The 23,320-nt window shown below is 41.6% G+C and overlaps 2 protein-coding genes across 6 annotated transcripts in view; both read right to left on the reverse strand.

The window, feature by feature from the left end:
- Positions 1 to 13,296, reverse strand: part of igf2bp2a (insulin-like growth factor 2 mRNA binding protein 2a) — a 45,250-nt gene extending 31,954 nt beyond the window's left edge. For both annotated transcript variants that reach the window (XM_071918350.2, XM_071918349.2), the window contains exons 1-2: positions 12,939 to 13,296; positions 11,729 to 11,789 (exon numbers count right to left, since the gene is read on the reverse strand). In XM_071918350.2, coding sequence (XP_071774451.1) covers positions 11,729 to 11,789; positions 12,939 to 13,113 — 236 coding nt within the window. In that variant the 5' untranslated portion in view covers positions 13,114 to 13,296. The remainder of the gene's footprint in view (positions 1 to 11,728; positions 11,790 to 12,938) is intronic.
- Positions 13,297 to 17,004: 3,708 nt separating this feature from the next.
- Positions 17,005 to 22,340, reverse strand: tra2b (transformer 2 beta homolog). Of its 4 annotated transcripts, XM_071918375.2 has the most exons (9): positions 22,192 to 22,321; positions 19,821 to 20,058; positions 19,314 to 19,459; positions 18,699 to 18,900; positions 18,412 to 18,600; positions 18,178 to 18,293; positions 17,699 to 17,824; positions 17,469 to 17,545; positions 17,005 to 17,351 (listed from the first exon to the last, which is right to left on the reverse strand). In XM_071918375.2, the coding sequence occupies exons 3-9, from the start codon at positions 19,433 to 19,435 to the stop codon at positions 17,341 to 17,343; spliced, it is 843 nt and encodes a 280-aa protein (XP_071774476.1). In that variant the 5' UTR covers positions 19,436 to 19,459; positions 19,821 to 20,058; positions 22,192 to 22,321; the 3' UTR covers positions 17,005 to 17,340. The 4 variants fall into 4 exon arrangements, with proteins under 4 accessions (XP_071774476.1, XP_071774475.1, XP_078142240.1 ...); XM_071918374.2 differs by lacking the exon at positions 19,821 to 20,058 and having other exon boundaries at positions 18,738 to 18,900; positions 22,192 to 22,340; XM_078286114.1 differs by lacking the exon at positions 19,821 to 20,058 and having other exon boundaries at positions 17,469 to 17,542; positions 22,192 to 22,340.
- Between the last annotated feature and the right edge of the window lie 980 nt (positions 22,341 to 23,320).

Here is a 23,320-nt window from a genome sequence, read left to right on the forward strand (position 1 = left end):
CTTGGGGAATGGCAGGCACACACAGGCGCTACGCACACACACACACACACACACACACACACACAAGGACATAAAGACACATGCATACACAGACGTCTATTGCTGTCAGAGAATTCCAATAGCGGTAACCACAACTCTACTAAGAATAAACTGGCTGGCTCTGTTACACTATATGATAGGGTGGCTCACATTTAGCTTACAGTACATAACATACAGTTGAACACTATTTACTCCCCCTCCATGCTTACACAGAACCGGTCTCACTCTGTAATACCACGCTGTGCCAGGGGAGAAGTGACATTGTGAGTTGGAGAGAGAGAGCGCATGCAATCTAGGTTTCACATGGCCCGCTGACACAAAACATGCACATGGGGGGTGGGGGGTGGAGAGGCACCAAACGCTGCAGTGGAAAGAGAGAGTGTGACAGTCCCTAGAGTGAGGAGGTGAATCGAAATCATCGTGCGAGCTGCATCTTGTGGAATTCACCATTAATCAAAATGAAAATCTCTTCAGCAGGCGCAGAGTGAGTGTGCTGCTGTTCTGTACTGCGTGGAAAAAACAAAATGAGTTGTTTTGATCTTACTATGCACCAGAAGCAAAGACCCCATTAACTTTCGCATCCCCACCCGCAAGAACACATGCATGGCTGCTTCAACATCAAATATTTACTAACCCGGTGAGCTGAAGATGCCCAGGTTTTGCCTTTAGATTTTTACAGGATCATGCTCTACAGTGGGTACACACTTTGGTTTTAATTGGATTTGTGTCAATGTGTGCTTCATTGAATCTGACAGGGATGGGTAATGCATTAATCAGTGTCATAATGTTGTTAGCGTGTGTAAGGCCATTGTGCTGCATTGTTGGCTGAAGAGCCAGCATTTTGGTGAATCCTGAAGACAGATGGCAATAAGAAGTATTGAGAACACAATGCTTAACACACATGCCCAATCAATCAATCAGCTGGTATCCTAGCAACTTGCTTGTACTTTTGACAGCATCACCATTACCAGTGGGTGTTGCTTAGGCACAGAGTGCATTTATAGATGGGAACATAACTACGCTGAAACAATATGGTTTGCAATAGCTTCATAACCTGAAGAGTGAGCCAATGCTCTCCATGTACAGTAGAACACCAGCACAGCTGCTACTGTACCCATAGGAAATACCAAGCATGGAGAAACCAGTATGACTTGCACAGATTGAACACTTCACAATACGACATTGAATACATCCTCCTCTCCAGGGAAATATGAACCGACGGTCAACAAGGCAGCAACTCTTTACAAACAGTTTTTTTCATGTTCTGCTCACAGCTCTATATGTGCAGCTCTCTGCGGCTGCTGTATGAAAACACTCTGCTCTCCGCAACCTGACGTTTGGTGTGATAAAAATCAAGAGGCTCCCATAGGGTTTCTCTCTTGAGGCACTGAGATATAGCGATGCTGTATATGCTAAGCAGACTGCACCTCTCTATTCCCCTCTCTCTCCCTCTCTCTTTCCATTGCTTTCTCACTATCGTTCTCTTTCACACACACGCACACACTCGCTCTCTCTTTCTCACTCTTGCTCTCTCTCTCTCTCTCTCTCTGACTGACTGGGTATTGGCATGTGCTAGGTCACTTGGCAGGGAGGCGGATGGAGCCGTTCTGCTCTCTAGCACCTGCCTGGCCCACACTACACGACTCATCTCTGGGCTCAGCAAATCATAGACAGGATCAAGCACAGCTGTTTAAAACAACAGGCTTTATGGCATATCACAACTGCCAAACACTAAACGCTGCTTCAACTGAAACTCAAGGAAAGCCTACAGAGACAACCACAGCTCTATGCTGTAAAACATGAGAAGGGCTGCCTTTGTGGACGGTTGTAAAACGGTCCTGTGGATAGAACAGAATAGAACAGAATAGAATAGAATAGAATAGAACAGAACAGAAAGAGCCTTTTTGAAGTCAGATAAATGCAAACAAATCTCTCAGTACTTCGTTAACTTGAATGTGTTAGTGCGCTCGCTCTATCATGCAACTGAGATGAAGATAATACATGGTTAAAAGAGCAAAAAAATATTTTTCCACTTAAAAAGACAGAAATAAATCATGCAGTAGCCAATTCACATTGCACATATTTCAGATAATGATGTGTTTACCACAACAGGGCCATGATCTGTGTCTCTAGAAATGTATCCTGCTCACTGTAGGCGGGGATATTCCTCTAATAAATTACATCTCAGCATCTAACTACCAGTCACGAGGCTGGATCTCTATCAGAGTGATTCTCTTTAATGCACTCACTGTCCAGCAGCGAGAATGACGGCAGCGTTACACAGTACAGTGCATTACAGTAAAGAGACTGCAAGAGAAGGTAGGCAACCGTGGAGGGAGTGAAGTCAGATGATAGGACAGAAGAGTGAAAGATACGGGGTCGATGTGAAAATATAGATGGTTTCCATTTCTGTCAGCTCTGAAACCCACAATCAGCAATCCTAGTTTTTGTGGTCAGACCCGTCAGAGTCCGCTGAGAGAGGGGCGAAGCCACTTGGAGCCACCAGCAGCCCCAGCTCTCCGAGCCTGTAGCACAGCCTGCCAGCCAAGGGGTAGAAATACTGCCCTCTATCAGCAGTGCTCATTCCCACCCACACAAGTACAGAGACACAGACGCAGAGAAAAACACAGAATGACAAGCACAAACATGCGGATTTGATATACTAGACAAATACGCACACGCACGCACGTCTCTCTGACTCTGCCTCTTTGACTCGGAAGTCCTACCCAGGTCTTCCTCTTCTGTCAGAAGCAGAGTGAAACAAGAGGAAACACAATGCGCAGACTGTACTCTGGCTCACTGTACTTGTGTTGGAGGCTCAGCTGTGCGGACCTTACTGTAGATGATTTGTTCTGCAGGGGATTTTCCCTGCGTTTCCATTCCATACATATGGAAGAGGATGGAAACGGTGGCTCTGAGTGGGTTTATGAATAAGAGAGGTCAGGAAAGGGTTGAGGCTGTGACATAGATGGGCAGCCCACTCGGCAGTTTTCCCTGACTAACTTGTGGAAAGAAAATGAGTACCTGAGCGTTTCAATGAAGAGATAACATTAAATTCAAGAGGCATTTTTATTGAGACACCTTACTGAGATATGTATTCACTGTCATATAAAATCAGCACTCTGACCACTGCACCTCCCATAGCGTGAGCCGCCGAGACAAGACAGCACTACAGAGCGGCGCTCGCAGCTAACGGGTGGGCAGTCTCCACTCTCCTGGGAATGGAGGGAAATTACAGGGTCCCTAAACTCACAGCAGTTCACAACAACCTTAAACTGTAATCATAGGATTGTGAAAACGCTATCAAAAGATATTATAATGACAACTTGTAAGGTGAAACCCAGGGTGGCGAATGCAGTCAGCTCAGATTATTTTCTGTAAAGGCTGGATAAGAGAGACATAACTTTCCTTTTTGCAGCTTGTGTGTTGTCCTTTTTTCTCCAGAGGGCTTTGGGCTCATATTCTGAAACCCATCGTACTTTAAGCTAGGGTTGTCACGATACTAGAATTTCTAACTTCGATACAATACACAGGAAAATATCGATATGCGATACCATTTTTGATACCACAGGGGGGAAAATGAATTTTCAATCTTTTTTTTTTAAATATTGTTATATGTTAAAATATAATTTTAACATGAAAACAATATTTTAAAGTTGTCTGAGATCAAACAACACATTTTTGATTGACAGGTGTCGATCGCCGTCATGATTTGCTCTTTTTTATTGAGGGGAGTGAGCTTATACTGCACAAGCATGCGAAACATCATATTGCCTCCTGGCCTCTGCAGCACAGACTGTAAGCAACTAAGCAAAAAAACACAGACACAGACCCAAACCAGTCCCTTAATATCCGACAACACGGGGGAAATCCCGGTGCAAACGAGACAGATGGACGGACAGACAGACAGACGCACGCTTCTCCATAATGTAGGCCCGATAAAACTTTGCACTTACACGGCAGATTACCCTGCTCTAGTCATCAGCCTATCAGAACACTTTTAGCTTGTTGAAGCAACAGATACCCACCAATGATAGGGAAAAATCAGCAGGGCTAGAGTTAGTGGATTATTATTGACAGAATGATTTTAATCGGACATTTCAACGTCCGGTCGAGCCTTCTGACCGGGCCCGGACAATGCATCTGAAAACCGGACAGTCCGGTCGAAAACCGGGCATCTGGCAAACCTACTTGATAACATTAGCTAGCTCTGTAGCTAACATTTGGTTTGCTAGCTAAACTAAAACGGATGATGTGCAGGGTACGTTAACGTTGATGATAAATATTTAATGCTTCAGTGATGTTGAAACGGGAGCTTTCGCTAACCTCTCGAAATTCTTTATATAGACTGGCGTGTCGGCCCTTAAGGTGCTTCGCCAAGTTTGACGTGTTACCCTCCTTCGTCGGCACCACTCTGTAGCACAACAACCCAGCTGACTGCTACTAGTGAGAGGAGGGGCTGTGGGCAGGGTGTGTGTGTGTGTGTGTGGCTAGTGGAGGCGGAGAAATAATATGTTTGATTTTTCATTAAGAGAAAGCACTGCTGGTATCGATACTGTTGCAAATGAGTATTGTATCAGTTTCAAATTTTTAGTATCGATACTTATCGAAGTATCGATACTTTTGACAACCCTACTTTAAGGTTGCCTCCTATAACTAAGCACAACACTCAAATCTGGTTCCCATAGCAACGCGGAGAATAACCCAACCTGGAACAGTTGGAACTGAATACAGAGCTACCTGAATGTAAACACACATGGACACACACACACACACACACACAGAGACACACACACAAACACACCAACAATGACAGTTTCAGTCTGTCTCTTTCTCCCATTTAAGCACGCTCACCTATGTGTTACGACATTTACTGCAGCATGGAAAGCTAATATCAGAAAGCCAATATCAAAAAACATTTACACATCCACGTGGGAAACTGGGTGTGTAAACAGGCGAATGCATATATTTTCATAATTTCATTTTTACACCAAATATGTTCCTTTTAATGTGACACACAAGGTAAAAGACTTTTTGAGACATGGCCGTGGCAAAAGTCTGAAAGAACAGATGAGGAAGGCGATTGGACCGGGAGACGCTTCAGGCCAACAGCATTCCCAAATCGAGGCTCTACGCCAGTGTCGCCGAGCGGTAAGGACAACCTATGAACATACTGAGGGCTCCTCTGTCAGGCCGGTCAAGGCCTCTTCATAAATCTCACATCCACACCTTCTATCCCTAACAACTCGACCCGCTTGCGCAGGATTGGCTGCGGGCGAGCGTTACGGGCGTTGGCTCGCTCGCTGTCGCCCTCTGATAGGCTCGTCGGATGTTTTTGCCATATTCATTTCACCTGTTCAAGACCCATCAGAGCTCCATATTTCCGCACGGGTAGTGGGTTATATGGCGTTGATATGGGACAGGGACAAGGTCTGCCTGTGTGAGAATTACCACCTGTGTCTCAGCTGCCCACCCTTGCGTGGAGACACACCCTTGGGTGCCCACTGGGAATACCATGTCACTGGCATACTGAGTGCTGAGGGGGTGAGAAACACTAAACTTTACATCCGGCATGCAGCAATGCCTTCAGCTGGGATTCGCCACAGCCTTTCTCTCTTTCCAGTGTCTTCCTCAAGCTGCATGTGAACGCAACCCCCCCTACATGCACAAGCCGCACACACACACACACACACACACACACACACACTAACACAAGAGAGACAGACTGAGAAGCAGAGGGACATAGAGATGGAGGGAGAGGGTGAGAGAGAGAGAGAGACGGAGCAGCTGTTACACTTCAAATTACTTACCCAAAAAAGAACTTGGGTACAAACTGCGCTACTCATAATAATGATTTAATATTCATTAAATATTCACATGCAGCACATTTAAAATTCCAGCAATTCATCAAACCCTACTTAGCAAAACAGCATCCTCAAACATCATAAATCTTACAAAACTAGACAAAATGATCAAAACAGTGATGGTCCTTGCAGAGGAGAAGGATGGTGAGGATTACAGTAGTTAGACTGATGACACATTTTTTTTTGTACAAACAGGAGAGATATCCGACCGACCAAACACAATATAACATCGGTGACAAATCCTCTCGCGGACTTCTACAGTTCAATATCAGAATAAAAATGACCCCACTGGCTCAGTTCAATGAGACTTTATGCTAAGTTTTTTTTTTCCTGCTATGGGCTATCTTTCCATCGCTCTTATCATTCAATAATAATAAATAGTGAGAAGTAACGGTGAGGTCACATCTAAAAAACACACAGACAGGAGCAACCGTTCCAACTACGTGTCCTACTGGCTGAATGGTGCTCCTCAGCCGAAACTGCTATCTGTCACTGACCAAGCACATCAGGAATTGCTGCTCCAATTCTGTCACTTCTCTTCAGGTGAAACCATCTCCAGCCGGCCATAAGCAAGCAGTGAATGGTCCTGCTTCATATTTGCACTAAAAGAGGACACTCAGAACCTCAAGTCAGAGGAATTCCTCTAAAACCAGCCACACCTTCCACACCTAGTCACCGCTGTCCCAAAGCCATCAGGCTGACTACTTCATTCCTGGTGAATTTCTGGTGAATTCCTGGTTCTAATGAGTGTTACCATGCAGTAACGTATAATACGTTACTGCATGGTAACACTCATTAGTCATGCAACAGGTTGGGGTGGAATGACAGCTTGCCACAGAGATACTCTATTGTTGCTGCTGCTGCTGCGATGTACATTCAAGTGTCTGTGAAAGGAGATTCCAACTCAAAGAGCTTGAACAGCGATTCCACAGGTCTGATAGACACACAATGAATTTACAATTCTCTTATATCTAATCCCGCCGTTCCCCTAAGCTATGTACACTGTTGCACTAGCAAGGCTGTTATCACTTCAAGAGAAAAATACACTACTCCGCTTTTGTGAGAAAGGAATAAATGTTATACAAATTTAGCACTGCTGGAGAAAGACTGAAATGAGAACGTAGGGGCTTGAACACACTCGATTACAAACCTATATCTGGCACATGACAAATAAACAGTCATTACCACTTTGATTATTCCTGGAAGTGCTAATGCAAATATATTTCGTTTACTGCTGTATGTTTTCACCTCTTATGAGCATTACTGCACAGCAGAAGGGATCGGTCAGAGATGCATCACATTAAACGCCCCCCCCCCCCACCCCCCCTTCCTGAGTCCAAAGCCTGAGGCAGACCAACGGCGAGTTAAACAAACAACAGCAAAGCTCTTTAGGGCAGAAAATGAACATTCTTGAGGGACACCTCAGGCATACAGCCTCATCTGTTCCCCTCGGTCCACAAAGCGTGTCCCTTTTTGTGCTCTGTGAAAATGAGCGAGCCCTCCTCACAGACAGGTGAAGGGAGACATTAGGAGTCAGGAGGAGGGAGCAGCGGATAGAGGCTGGGAGAGGAGCAGTGCAGTGCCTCCTGCTATCACTCCGGACAAAACCGGAGCCTGATTCGGAGAGCTCCCCCACACCCAGGATCAACTGGGGAGTATTAATGGATTCGGAGTGGATCAACTGATGGCTATCGTATTTCGCTGTTATGACTCAGTGTGCATTGACAAACCCAACACACATCTGCATGTGCACTGTGGTGCAATGCAGATGTTTACACCCATGTCTTGGTATATACCCCTTTTGGAACAAACAGGTCTAGTAGTCAATTTAGCTTCATCAAACTATGTTTCACTTCATTACACTATAAACTTATATTCATGTGAATAGCACAAGACAGTTCAACCTATGTTCATTGTAATAAAACTTACTGGCATGTGATGCAACAGTTAGTTACTAGATTCCATTCAATTCTATGTTCAACAATTGTTTACTTTAGCATATAATCATGCCAGGTTAAGTCAAAGGTATAGAGAGATAATTTGAATGAGGAAAGTCTGGCTTTGTCACCTACAACAGCAAGGCACATAACCAATCAAGTGTGCAATATTCAGGAACACAGATTTAAATGTGTAGCCTATTCCACAACGACTGAAGTGACATAAAACTCTCTTCACATACCTAATAATACTTGTTGATCTGTCTCTTCCACACCTCCTCCACCTGTCCTCTAGTCAATCAACGCTGCATATCATTTATGTAGCAGCAACATCAGTTAACACCAAGTTATATTCTGCTTCCTCTTGAACAATTATAACAATTCAAAATACATCTGTCACACTGTGTTGCACTGGCAGAGACTCAGAAATGTCCTTTTAAAACTTCAAGAAATTTCAACTCAAAAGATGAAAACGGAACGTGCAGCAGGTGATGTAACCGTGTTATTGAAGAAGAAGAAAACTTGTTTAAACAATTTCTGATTTCTGGTGGCAGCGTAAATCATCATTAATAAAATACAGCAGCAAAAATACATCAGGAATAATTACCTTTAGGCTAACAAACTCAATTTCATTCTCAAACTCATTACATTGAATATTACATTCACAGTTATACTGTTCGGTCTTTAGTGTGAGAAATCTCTTTCAGAATATGTCAAACAATGCATATTCTATTGAAATTTAGCCAATATAAATTGAGGAATTATTCATAATCATTCTACATACAACTGCCACCAAAGATTTAATTTATTTTCTCTAGTGTAAGTGTGTTCTTTGGTATTGATTATTTCAGCAAATCAGAAGATGTAATAGTTTATATCTTACACCTGCAATTATGCAAGAAGGTCAGATGATTATGACAATTAAATTACATATGCCAAACATTTAATTTTAGGTTTTACTCGCAAATATCAAAATATGCAAGTAATTTTGAATGAGATCACAATACTAAAATCCAGATAAAACCTATATTTAGTAACCTACATTATTATAACACTGATCTCATAATCATATCAATAAATTTTGATAAAAAATATTCCTTATAATTTAAAACATATATTTGGAACATGATTGATAATGTGAACTTAATTATTCTGCATTTACTGAGAAAAGAAGCTTCAAAAGCTTTTACAAATTAAATCAAAAAGCTAGTTTACTGCTTTTTAAAATGAATCCAAAGTAATAGTAGTAACATATGCAAGATGATGATTTTGAATCAATTTAATATTTCAAAATGTAAAATAACTGTCATTTCAATAACATTAAAATCAAAATTAGGATATCAAAATCACAACAGTTAATATCTTTGTCCAGTAATTGCACTTAAAAGGCCCAGTTCTTTCCAGAATATAAGTTCATTAGTAAATGTAATTACGCAGACAGTATCAGAATCAATCACAATTCTTTACCTAAAAATAGAGATAATTTAATTGTCAATTCCACCATACCTATCAGCACACTGCATAAGACATTACACAACAAAACACAACTAAAAAACAAACAGCAGACTTCACACACAACAAACGCCAGTGAAATCTGCAGCAGCCTGACAAAAAGCAAGAAGTGGCAGCAGGCCTCAAGATGAGACTGAAACCTGAGCTTACACAGAGCTTCCTGACTGAGAAAACCCAAACTGATGATTGGTTCATTCCTCATGCTATGTTCAGCTATGACTTCCCTATAGTAATGACGTATATTTTACACCAAAACCAGCTAAGCATACCTATAATAATGACCATTATTATTTAAATGCAAGAATGGGTGATATAATATTAGATTAATAGAGCAAACACAGAGAGGAAATATAATTTCTATGAGTAGACCTACATGAGTCACAATTATCAATTATGAATTTCATTTTTTTTATGTTAGCAGCTAGAGCAGCATGGATACATTTGATAGCTATTAATCAGAATCACACATCTAATCTTGCATCAACTAGACTTCTAAAATTTAAGACAATTATATCCCACGTCGAGGGACAAAAAAGACGCTTTTTAAACAGTCCATTCTAAATCAATGTAAATATTTCTGCAATAAAGGACAACAAAACAACTCCACTTCTCTATGAGGGCTAAATGTGAACAATAGCTGACAAGCCTTTTGCAGCACTCACCACAATTTCAAGCCTGAACGTGGAAAAACGTTATCACTACAAAAACGATTTGAACAAATATTTTTTTGGACAATATCAAATAAAACTGCATAACAGAGCTCATTTTTTCGCAGTGCCCTCTGGGCAAACTCACACACATACAGGCCTTTTCTACGTGGGCTGCACCTACACGTGTAATTTCGCCCAATTTCACAGATTCTCTGTGCATTTCAAAATGAACACCTGTAGGCGTCATTGAATATAGACATTTCGACTGAACTAACTCAACCGTGGCGAAGATCACGCTAAGGCCCTTTTCAACACGCATGCAGCTCACACAGGCCTACAAAGTGCTGACTGCACACACGCAGCCACATGTATGGCCGTTTGATTCATTTGATTTCCCCCTGTAGTCGTGCAGTGCAGGGCCATCATGGCAGCCATTATGAGGCTCTCCAACATTTCCATGGCCTACGTGCGCATTGCTGTGGGGAGTGGCGCAGGCTTACACCATGTTGCGCCCCACTCCACGCAGCCTACAGAATACCTCAAAATCGAGTCAAAGTACAGCAAATAACATCATTTAGTATTTTAAATTGATCTTTTTGTTCAGTGTGGCACAGCAAACAGGCGAGAGCTGTATGCAGGGAAGTCTAGCCTGCACTAGAGGGGGAGGACTGGGCTGGAGGCGCATAAAGCAAGGGTCACGTGTTCCTCCACAAGGGGCTTGAATATTTACCTTTTTGTCACGCAATGTACTCTTTCCTACACCCAAAGGCATTGTTATGAAAAGAGGCAGGTCTATATGTGTAGAGGGAGCAGATATCAACTGCCACCATCGAGGGATAATATGTTTTTTCGCCATTACGCACAGGCAAATGCTTAAGGGTTTTATTATTATTTCAATCAATCAGAAGCTGCTGAATGCTTGTAGGCTGCAGGCTGCGCGTGCAGGATGGGCCGTGATATAGAAGAAAAGTGGGATTGTAGAGTTTTTGGTTGACTCATAGATTAGCTGACAACCTTCACCTCTCCTCCTCTCGCTCTCTCACACACACACTCAATCTCTGACACACATACACACACACGCATACGCACACTAACCAAAGGAAAGGCCCATTTGATTAGTATGCAACTCATAGTACATTGCAGTGTTATAGTCAATAATGAAATCAAAGTTTCCTGCATACTCATATTGGCTATAAATGGCCTAGGGGGGGGGGGGAATTATGAATTGTAGCCTCGTGTAAAGTTAGCTCATATAGGAGATCCAAGCTATGAATCTCGGATACACTAATTTAGTGTATGCACAGTGTGTGTGTGTGTGTGTGTGTGTGTGTGTGTGTGTGTGTGTGTCCGTGTCCATATTGAAAAATTGGGATAGGCCTAAATGCAGATCACGCGATGGCTATGGGCTACGCGTGTTCTGCGGATGTTAGGGCACATACTGATTATTTTTAAAATCTGAATTTCACTACATTTCCAAAGCCAGATAATAAAAGATTGATTTGCCTGCAGAAACACACGCTGAAGCCCGGTGAAGAGGGAAAACTCCCCCTACATTTCACAGCGGAAGCCTACAGGTCAAAGCGTGCCATGGGACAAAAATATACGTGTATGACAAAATGTATGTGTGTGTGTGTGTGTGTGTGTGTGTGTGTGTGTGTGTGTGTGTGCGTGTTTGTATGTGTGCGTGCGTGTGTGTGTTTGTGTCAGATACATCCATTAGGCCTACCTTAGTTTTTTGGGAACAGAGTAGTCTACCTCTATCACCTTTCCGTGTAATTCAACTTTACCTGTAGGGACGAAAATTGATAGTGTAACATTAGCTCCATCATGAAAGTAACAATACAAGCTGACATGACCGGTAGGCCTACAGCAACACTTTGAATCACTTCACAAGTAGGTGCCTCACCATTCAATATGCAACAGTAACCCCTTAAAAACAACTTTAAATGGACGTGTCACGCGTATTGCGGTGGATAAAGTGGGTATGGTTTGATTAAAATGTTCGCCGTGTGACATTTTGTGAATCACATTTCAGGAAATCGGCGCCAAAATGAAGCATGATAAGCTTATATAGTATGGGGGAAATGGGCAGCCATGCTTTCCACTCCCACAACCCTCATTGCAATGAGGGGTATTTTTTTTCCCCCTCTCAGTAAAGAATGCAAGATCAAAGAAGAGAGGGTTTGAAAGAAGAATGACTTGTACTCTTATGTAGGTAGGTCTTTCTCCGTGTTGATAAAGCCGGGGTGATATCCGTGCTGCACAACGAGCTTGAACATGGTTTTCGTTACTACTATTATGTGTATAAGTGGCCTGGCGCAGCACGGAATTGGCGTCTCACCTCGTCCCCCCTCAGCTACCTGTTTATTAGCTCTTTCCTCCGGACCCCCATCACCCACCTCCAAGACACCTCGTAAAAACATACCCAGACATCATAGGAACATGGTTTTGACAAGTTTTTTCCGGTTCCTTTGGTCTGCTCTTTTCAATAAAATCAAGATAAAAAATAAGTGAAAAATAATTATGCCTACCCGAACCATCAGACCATCCCATACATTCCAGTGGGTGATTGCAAAGTAGCGCCCCACAGTATCGGAATCTCCAAAATATAGGTTATTATGCGCGTTAATTGCGTTACGACGAGTCGTGTTTTCTTTAGGCATACGGGCAGTAAAGCCCTGAGTGTGTCCTATGATCTATAATTTACCCAATTTTTGTTTGACCATGGTGACTGAGCGATCATCTAAACTCTGATGGCACTGGTGTGATCGCAAACCCCAACACTGTCCCGAGCAAAAAATACAGGGTAAGGCAATTATTAACATTTCACATTTCTGTCCCAATCTATTGTGTGTTTTAACCTGCCCAGTTTACACTCGCTGTGGGTTTTTCTGTCACCGCAGCATCACCCGTGTAGTTATCAAATCCACACTTACCAGAAAGAGTCTCAATAGCCTTTATGGCCCAGTTCTGGTCGGGGAAGTCCACAAAAGCATAGCCGGATTTCAGTAGGACCTGGTCGGCCACTGGCAGCTTCCTCTCCCCAAAGAGCTGCTTCAAGTCCTCGACAGTGACCGAAGGACTTAAATTCCCAACATATAGTTTGTTCATGATCTGAAAGGAAAAATCTCGATAGGGTATCAAATCTTACAGAGGGAGACGATATTCAGAGAAGTAGAAAAATAATAATAATAATAATAAAATAAAAAATAAAATAGAAAAATCTGCTGAAAAAAAACAGCAATCACCCCCCAGGAAATACTAGGCTAGGCGACCCCCCAGCACCAACTCTGCCCCTGGTCAAACTCTTTTAACAGGGATTGAAAAAAAGTGTCGTTACGACGCTACTCTGGAGCCAACAAGCACCGCCTCTAAATAAAATCTCCTTTAAAATATCAGAAAAAAAAATGTTTGGAGGTGCATGTGGGCCGGATCACTCGTGGTTTTCAGTATAGAAAGTGCATTAGGGTATGAAAGTGGCATGATGATCATTGGGTACATTCAGCAAGGGCTGGGCTAAAAGGAGGCAGAGGGGTTATTTCATCAAATCATAATAAGGGCCGTGCCTTGGGTCTCTCCAGGCTGGGAATGAAAAGGCTACTGTCTGGAAAATCAAGTCGTTGTCACTGTACTTGTAGGACTAAACAGTGTCACTGATCCCCACAGTTTGCCTTTTATTTATTTATGAGCAACATAGGAATATGGATTAGAGTGGGTGCAGGCAGGAGGTCCAAACCTCGCCGAGATACACCCTCATTAGACCACGGACGCCCATTTAATTAGATTTTATCCCAAGAAACCTCAATCTGAGGTTTACTTTTTGTGGTTTTGCAGAATTTCGCATAGAATTGCATAATGTTTTTTTTTTGTTTTTTTTACTGTAGGTGGGGTGTTAGCAGCAGTGGGGAAAGTGAAACCTATAATCAAAACAGTCCTCCTTGTGCATGCTCTCATTGTGCTGACATAGTAGGGCGAAATGATAGTGAAACTCTTCCTCATTTTGCTCAAACCTGCTGTGAGACCCCCTGGAGGGCCCCGGGCCACACCTTGGAAGCCACTAGGTCCAGGGCACAGATCTAAGCCACATTAACACAGTGTTATGACCACAATTTAAATTTGTGTTATATCATGTGGATTGTGTTTATTGGTCGAGTTGTAAAATGTCAAACTCATCAAACTTTATTTTTCAGGAAATTGACAGACAGAGGCTAGTTGACACTTGACCTCACTTGAATTTGAAACCGGTCCATAGAGGAAGAGTGCTTTCCTGTTCTGGCTGAGCCTGCATGCAGTGCCAGTCTGTCAGTCTGAGCTCATACCAAGGCTACAGACATGCTATGGCATCACACAGTATTTCCCCTTTTTGGGTATAGAGCCTAAAGGGACTCATGTTTTCTCTTCTAATCACATGACTTGTAATAGAAATGGTAAACAACACAAACAAAACCAAGTGAGAAGTTTATAAAAAAAAGTCTCCAATTGGGGAAAATAAAGATTTATTGTGAGGAGATTCTTCATCTAGCTGCACAGCCGGCGGACAGGGTTCAGTGATCATGCATGGATGTGTAGTCTTTAGGCTTCTACCTACATTAGTACTCGGAGGGGAGGAGCCTTTGCAAATCCTCCACTTGAGTTGTTTCTACATGTGACTTGCCTACGCCTTGGAACATTACTGCCACCCTACTGTTGTGGAGAGACTGCCAGTAACACAAGTGACCAGCCTCATCCCACGTCTTGTTTACATCCGAGTGTGAACAGAGGAATGTCCGAGCTGTGGCCTATTTACAAAACAACTCTTTAGTTACTTTTCTGTTGACAGGCCACAACACAGTGCTGCACCCTCCCCCTCCCTCCTCTCCCCCCCAGCCCCTCCCCCCTCTCTTTCATGCATTCAAACCTGTTCCAAAGAAATGACTGTTTCATCCAATCATCTCACAATTCATTTACTGTTTAATTCATTTACCAAAATCATTGCAAAATTCATTTCACAATTATCGACTGAACATATGATTTATGATTTAAATAATCATATTCAATTTGAACTATTCTGACAATCATTACATTTTAAGATATTTGCTAAAGCATTTTAGATAATGTTACCATTACAATAACAAACCAATTTTACAATTTTACATTTTTTTTGCAAATGAATAAATACAGAGCAGAAGAAATATCAATCCAAACTTGGGATTTGTTTACTTTCTTTCCGGTACATTTTATGCCCAATCATCTCAGTGTGCCGACACTGCAGCCACCCAAAACGATTTCTGTTTTGAAAAGTTATTTTATATGAACTTGGAAGGGATGCAGTATTTGGGGAACACTGAGAGAACTGCTGGCCAAAACAAACAAAACGAAAAAACATATCACACACACACACATGCATGGAGACTGTTTGTATATTATATTACTTTTAAGAGGGAAACAAATGCAAAATTCAAATTGTGTGTGACCTGGTGGTTGAGTGGAATAGTGTATTTTCACACTGCCCTCTTTCCTGTCTTATCTGAACCATATATGCACTTTGAAAAACTAATAACATACTTGGAATACCTGCATTATGTGATAACTATTACTTGGAACTATTACTATAGGCTAGATGCTACTTATTTTATCTCTCTACAACACTATTTTATCCATTATTTTGAATACTTTTCCAACTGTGAAACTTTAATTTTGAAACATCTTTTATACCTGTCCCATAGAATAATTCCTCTGTTGATGACCTTATATTGTGCAGTAAATTCAAAACTATACAAACTAAGTGCCCTTGAAGAAGGCACAGTAGGTCATGCAGTTTGCCAGTTATATCATGTGCTGTATGTCGGAGGCGGCGAGGGTTTCTCTGTGGCCAGTAGGGGTAGATGTTGTCCTTCAGTCCCTCAGACAGAGGCCTGGGCAGGGCAGAGCTCGTCACGCCACATGGCAAGTGGCACAGAAGAGTTAAAACAGAGTACCAGGTCAAATCAGCTCCATTTATTTAGCCATATTTATCTATGGATTAGTCATTCTCACCAATTTCTAACGTTAAAAGCCCATTAAGAATGTCAATAGCAAAGCGTTGTGTAAAGTATAAGTAGAAAAGTGATTTTTATTTCCTTGTTCAGTTTGAAATTCAGTCCGACTGACAAGCCAGTGGCATTTCAGTCAGGGAATATGTAATTCTCTGAATATTGTTTCCCAGCGGATATTACTGTATAAGCAGGATATTTACCTATAGGGGATTAAGCCAATAACATTGTGCATGCAACAACTATCCTCATAAAACCAAACAAAGACCTTCAGGCTGATCACTCATGTATCCCCAAATTGATCTAATTTTGATACAGGCAGCTGATGGTGGATTTTTTATTGTATTTAGCCAACACCATTGTCTGAAATATATTGCCTCACTAATTCTCTGTATGTGAAATAAGCTTGACAAAACAGCCTTTAAAATTGTTTATTGCTTTTCACTTAATAATTTTTCTGTACCATTAAATCAAGGTCATATCATTTGTGTTGAAAGTTATCCATATCATCTATTAATTGAAAACAACTGTTTGGCAGCACCTTGGTTTTGCAAGTGATCAAACATGACTTGACCCTTGAAGATACAATCAAATGATTTCACCATCAATATTCGGCATATACTCACTTAATTTCTTAAGTTTTTTTTTTTTTTTAGCTTTCGCTGCATTTTGCTCCAGTGTTCTAATATTACAAAGGTAAATTCTATTACAGACTCAAAATGCATGTGATCTCATGTTTTGCCATCACATAAGTTATTGTATAAAAAGGTCAGACAACACATTTCAGAGTGTAAAAAATATATTGAAGTGAATCAATCATTATGTAAACAAAGCCAATGGTGGGACAACAGTATTTCAGCAGAGGGCACCATACAGCATTTACAGATTGGGGCGTTTAAGAGACTTTGTCTAAACTTATAAACAGCCTTGCAATAAGAAATGACCCACAGATAATGTAAAAGAGGTGTAATGAAGGACATGAGTCAAAAAGTGGAAAAAAAAAAATCATTTTCCTTTAATCTCATACAAGATGGATTCTCACACTCAAGCAAAATTTGTATACAAAAAACACGTATGGCATATGTGGTCCATACATTTAAAATTAAAAACACGAGAGAGGACAGCTCAAGTCATTTCAAATGACATACCACTTTACAACTGATCTCAGTATACAGTTACACATATTGGTCATGTACACTTGCTAACAAAAGTTACATGGTCACCTTAATAAAGAACATCTACTCTGAAATCAATCAATTTTCCTTCTCTCGGACAGAATTTCGCCATGTGCTTGGGAAGGGAAGGGGATGTTACTTGACAGCGATGTTCAATAACGACCTGTGAAATAAAACACAGTCACTAGGGAACCTGACAGCATTGCAGCCAACTGAGTGCTTCAATGTAACCAACCGTTCTCAAACATTTATAATTTAAATTAATAAAAAAGGGACTTACGGGGAGAATAGGACCGTGATCGGGACCGAGACCTGTAAGCTCCTCCTCCTCTGTAGTATGGTGAAGGAGATCGCCTTCTGAAACAAGACACACAAAATCCTCAATTACGCTAGTTTGTCAAATCAGAAGATCTTGGATAAAACTGGGCGGGGAATCGAAATAACACAACTCAATCCATTCTTCCAGTAATGATCCACAGGTTATTGGTTGTGCAATGAAGAAGCAGGCACCTGTATGATCTGTTGTAGTAGTCCCTGTCGTCGTAGCGATCGTAGCCGCCTCTGTCGTATCCGCGATCGTAACCACGGTCGTAGTCACGTGAATAGCGTCGTGGACCACTTGGACCACCTCCACCACTAGACCGGAAAAAGACGATTGAAGTGATCACCCTTTTCTAATTTCTAATATATTTCTTTCCATCCTAGAGGATGACAATGCCCTTAAAGAAATACATTCAGTTTTGGGGAGATTGGGAGTGTAGCCCAAAGTGCTGTTGGCAACAAAACATTTTTATTAAGATGAATCAAATAAAGCGGTCTTGAATTGATTCACTACTAATAAGCACTGGGCTTTGTTTCTGGCAGATTAGTAGAACTCAAACAGTAAAAGCATCCCACATCATCAGACCATCATTATCAAAGAGGGGAGCTGTTAATGCGTTCCCATTATTTTGTCCATGTACGCACTCACTACTCTTCAGAGAACTTACTATGTGGGCCGGCCCATGTAGATTCCAGGGGTTGGGGTGTGAGGTCTTTTCGTGATGGAGAAGTCCACCCTGATTCTACGACCATCCAACTCCATACCGTTAGCTCGTTCCTTTGCCTGACAATGAACAAACACATCCATTACCTATGCAGACCTCAGACTTCGTAGATGCAAGCCACATATTTCACAAACAGGTCTGACAAGGGCCTCTGTCAACAAAAAAAATGCCTCGTACCTCTTTAGCGTCTTCTCTGGTCTCAAAGTAAACAAAAGCAAAGCCCCTGGAGCGCCTGGACTGCTGGTCATAGACGATACACACATCTGCCAGGGGGCCATATTTAGAGAAGACTTCCCTCAGATCCCGCTCTGTGGTGTACAAGCTCAGGCCAAATACTCCCAGGCAACAGTTAGGATCTGGATTAGCCTGCAATTCAAAAGATTAAAAAAGATGATTGTCATAATTTACCCACTGGTTTTATGAGACTTTGCCAATACCCATAACAAAAATGTATTTTTTTTTACTTGGATTTCCTGTGTTAATGAGGGCTGTGGAGCACCTACACGGTTGCCAATGTGCCTGCGGCGGTTGGACATGGGTGAACGGCTGTGGCTCCGGCGCCGACGCTCTCCGCTGTAGGACCTGCTGCGAGAGCGGCGACGATTGGACCTCGAGCGGGAGCGAGAGCGACTGTAGTGTCTGCGTGAGCCACGGTGGGAATGGGACCTGTAGTGGAAGAAAGACATTTATAATAGCTTTATAAAGGGTTTTATGGCTATTCTGAGTTTTATCCTGAAGTAGCTTAGAATAAATACAGGCTGATTATAATGGCATTAGCTGTCTCAAATCAACTCTGAACCACAGTGAAGGCTGTAACAGCAGAAAAATGTTGGTTTTTAAACATTAGTTGAAAATATGGTGTCGCACACAATAGAAAGTTACTTTGTTGAGCACTTATTTTATTCCATGATGGACAGAACGTTTTCAGCCCTCTGGCCTTCGTCAGTGTCTATTTGTAACAAGTCTTTTTTTTTTTTCTACATTAAAAATTAAAGCGCTGTCATTTATTCTGCAAGAGCAGCAAGCTGAATCGTTTCATTTTTTCTGTTTCCCTTGATTCAGCCCCCCCACGCACTCACCCAGACTTGGACCTGGAACGGGACCGAGATTTGGAACGGGAGCGTCGGGAGCCGTCTTTGGAGTGGGCAGGTGAGTGGGCCGGGGAGCGGCTCGCCGACTTCCCCGAGCCCCGGGGACTCATGCTCCTGGATGCAGAGCGAGACTCCTGAACGAACCACACACACACCAACATACGTCTTGTCAGCATCAATGAGATAGGAAACTGTGAAATTTGCCTTTAGACTACAATGTAGTAAAGAATTAGGCTATCCTGTGAGGAGTGTAGAAAAGAGAAGAATTTTGAATACTGGATTTAGGAATGCAGGTTAATGCTATTTTAAGTAGCCATGGATAGTATGACAGTAATATCATTAAATTAGCCAATGCAAATAACAATGTAATGAATAAACAGAGAAATCTGTCAGTTGATTAAAAAGTTCAATAATTTAAAGTAATGTACATAGTATTCAATAAAAAGAACATGCACGCATTTGAGAAACAGACTAGAAATTACTTAGCACAGTGACCTTATGCCCGATTACTTCCTTAACTTCATTTCTGTAACTTCATTACTTCATTTAATTCTTCTTTCTTCAAATTTCTTACTTCTTCTTACTTCCCACATCTCACACACTGCCCATACTTCTTCCCTCCTCATGTTTTAGCATGCATTCACAAATTCAGCTTCACACATCTGAGCTTCATATTATTCAAAATAAACAGGACATGAGACTTCTTCCGCATTTTTCTTCGTCCAACCTTAACCTTAATGAAAAAGAAAGGATGAAGAATATATGACTACAATCATAACTGCACCCTCATTCAACTTTTAATGTGTTACTGTGATCTTATGGCATGCATGGGAATGTTTCAGAGCACATAATACAAAAATTAAAGTCAAAACCTGTTAAATGTTGTGTATACATTTAAAAAAATATGCTATGTGAATAATGCTTATTCAAGAATGAACCCCACAAACAGAACTTCCACTTTATCAATAAATCTGGGCTTGAGAACCCAAAAAGCCTCAAGACGTCGGTGCTATTCATTTGTATTTAGTTGCATCTTTAGCGCAACTACAGTGAATGCAAAACTTTGGGAGCAAATCTTCAACACATAGCCTAAGTTGTTGGTACACTTGCAATGAAGTTGAATTTGACCGAAAAGGAAAAACTGTTCATGAATTTACACTCCACGCCACTGGGGGTGCATGAAGATTAAAAAAGGTAACCGTAACCCCGGGAAAATGGAAATAATGGTGACAAAAACTCTGCAAGCCTGTGCACACTGCAGAGCACGAATCCAATGTGACACGTGCACACTTGTCTGCAAAAGTGTACCTTTGTCCGTATGAACCTGACAAATTTGTTTCCGCAGCGTGATGATGATGATGCAATGTCTTTCTCAGCCAGTAACAACAAAACTGATATGTGGAAAAAAAGGTTCAATTCTGTTGTTAAAACCAATATGGTACATCTCAGAATTAGACTGTTACTTCAAATCTATCATTTGCCCTACTGTACAGGCTCTGTTCTCCATGAGCACTGCCTCAAGCACCTACAGGTCAAATCTCAAAATAGGAGTGATACGTAGTCCAGACAAACCCAACAAATGCCATTAAGAGCCTCCTATGGGGACAGCATGGTGGACTTGTACATTATGATTTGATTGTTTGGTCCATGCATCACTCTTATTTTGGACTGTGCATGCTATAGAGGTGTGGAGAAGGGAGCTTGCACAGAAGGGCAAATGGTGTGTTTGCTGATACCAGGTTGGTTTTAACAACGAAATCAGTTTTAGTAGTGCCTAACCCCGCCCACCACCACCACACACCTGTTTTGTACATGCCAACTGAGGAAGGCATTGTATCAGAACTGGTTTTTCAGGAGCTGCTTCTTGCAGCTAATGTAATGGTAATGTTGTCAAGATTTACTCCGGTATTGCATGGTCGCGTTAGAACTCAAGATGCGAGTAAATGCAGATTAATAGAAGCGACGTCTTGAGGCTGTTCGGGATAGGCTTTAGGAAATTCAAGGCACCCCTTTGTTGATCAAATGCTCAACACCTCCATTAAGGGACTTGATTGACACAAACTGCTGCGCCCCGACTAAGAGAAACCGGCATGGCTTTCTATCGGATCAAATTAAAATTCACTCAATCCAGCTCTAACTGCTGCCTCTATATGCCGCCAATCAAAAAACTAACTGATGTTGATTTAAGTTTTCCTGGATCATCAATTTTGGAATGTCCGCATAGTTTCTTAACACAGACTTTGTTGAATTGCCCTTAAGGTCCTTAACCAGTCTAGCTAGCTTGCTAGGCTATTAACCAAAGGTAGCTGAAATTATCCTTGCAAATAAATAGCATTTGCAATTACGCTATTAAATGCCAGCTGCCTGAAAATCAGCCTAAATCTGCAAAATAACGTACATTCGATTATCCACAGTTAACGCTAAGTCTTTATCATTGCGTTGGCTAGCTAGTCCGCTAAAGTTAGCATCAGCAATCACAAATTCTTTTGGCAATGAATTTCGTGGGCAGACTGGGCCTTGGGCCTGCTAACATTAATAAGCTAGCTAGCGAGCGAGTGTTAGCCTACGTTATCTGCACAACTAACGTTAGATGTACAGTGACTGGGGCAAATTTAGACGATGATTGTGCCGTTTTAGTCAATTTATTATCAAATCGCCTCTATCTAGTTTACGTTTTTACAAACAATTGGCAATTCGATTACTGGTTTTGATTTGAAATTTTAGCTAGCTAGCTAACCAACATTAGCCAATACAACATGGTAGCTACGTTAAGTGCTCCCAATTCAATTTCATTCAACTGAGTGAAAAAAAAAACATGGCTTAATAAAACAATCGAACAAAAAGCCTTTGCAAAGTGCATACGTACCCGCTCGCCGTAACCTTTCTCGTTATCGCTCATGTCTTGTAGCAATAAATTAAAAAAAATAACTGTTTTTCACGGTTGCTGCTAACCAGCTACGACCTGTAATGTATTCTCAAGTCGTGCAGCACACGGCTGTAAGCTCCTCCTCAAGACTGGGTGAGAGCGGGATCTCTCGGCTTGGCTTTGTCCCTTGGTCCTAGGGAAACGTAGATCTGATTAAATGGGATGGGCGTAAGCGGCTATCGCTGTCTTTCTCTGATTGGCTGCAGAGCGCTTTCCGATCTGTTTTTAGCGGACATTTCTGCAATGTAGCCTAGTATACTTGAAATCGCTTCGGTCTGACTGACGGTGACAGACAGATGGGTGTGTTTATAGCAACTCTCAGCAGCTTCATCTTGCTTTAAAAATCATATCTCTGATGTTATCGGTTCAAATTTATGGAATAAATAATGTAATTTTCTGGAGCCCCATTCAACCCTGTACTACGAATAATACCAGTATATGTTACTTACTTATGTTTGATTATTAGGGGCATGATACAAACAATTATGATAATAGATACCTACAACACGTTGCTTGTTTATCTGAGACGCTAATCTTAATCTTAAAGCCGCTTAGAAAGGAGCGAGATAAGAAGCCATCAGTGCGATCAGTTGATGTTTTTTATTTGTGCGATGAGTTGATGTTTTTATTTTTTATTGTTATTTTTTAGTGTTACATTGTTTCATATTCTCATCTATTGCTCTTTGCTTTGGTGTTTTGTTTCCATCTTGGACCCAATATGAGTCATCCTTTTGAAGATTAGGATTTTTCTTTTTGCACATCTCACCTGCACAAGAAATGCATGAAAGATGTGATCTGTGTTTTGGTTAACCCTACTGATCTCCATACCATAATAATGGTAATTCTCTGGTCCTGCTACCTTTTCCTCACCTATCTATCACTCTACCTTTCCTTCAACTTCATCCGCAGCCTGCTCACTTTAGACAGTGAAAAGCAGAAAGTGACAGCCAGAGTCCGGAGGAAGAGGAGGCGGAGAGGAAGGACGCGGATGTCTTCACGGATGTCTTTCCAGCGTAAGAGCGCTCACTAGCAGATGGATGCTGCTCCCTGGACTGTGAAGGGATCAGGA

The sequence above is a fragment of the Centroberyx gerrardi genome, chromosome 10, assembly GCF_048128805.1.
Source record: "Centroberyx gerrardi isolate f3 chromosome 10, fCenGer3.hap1.cur.20231027, whole genome shotgun sequence".
Lineage (NCBI taxonomy): Eukaryota > Metazoa > Chordata > Actinopteri > Beryciformes > Berycidae > Centroberyx > Centroberyx gerrardi.

Coding starts and splice junctions, on each gene's coding strand:
- tra2b (XM_071918373.2), bottom strand. CDS start 22,224: ATGAGCGATAACGAGAAAGGTTACGGCGAGCGG. Junction 19,460..22,191: donor AGAAAGGTTACGGCGAGCGG/GTACGTATGCAC, acceptor TGGTTCGTTCAG/GAGTCTCGCTCTGCATCCAG. Junction 18,601..18,698: donor CATTAACACAGGAAATCCAA/GTAAAAAAAAAT, acceptor TTTGAATTGCAG/GCTAATCCAGATCCTAACTG.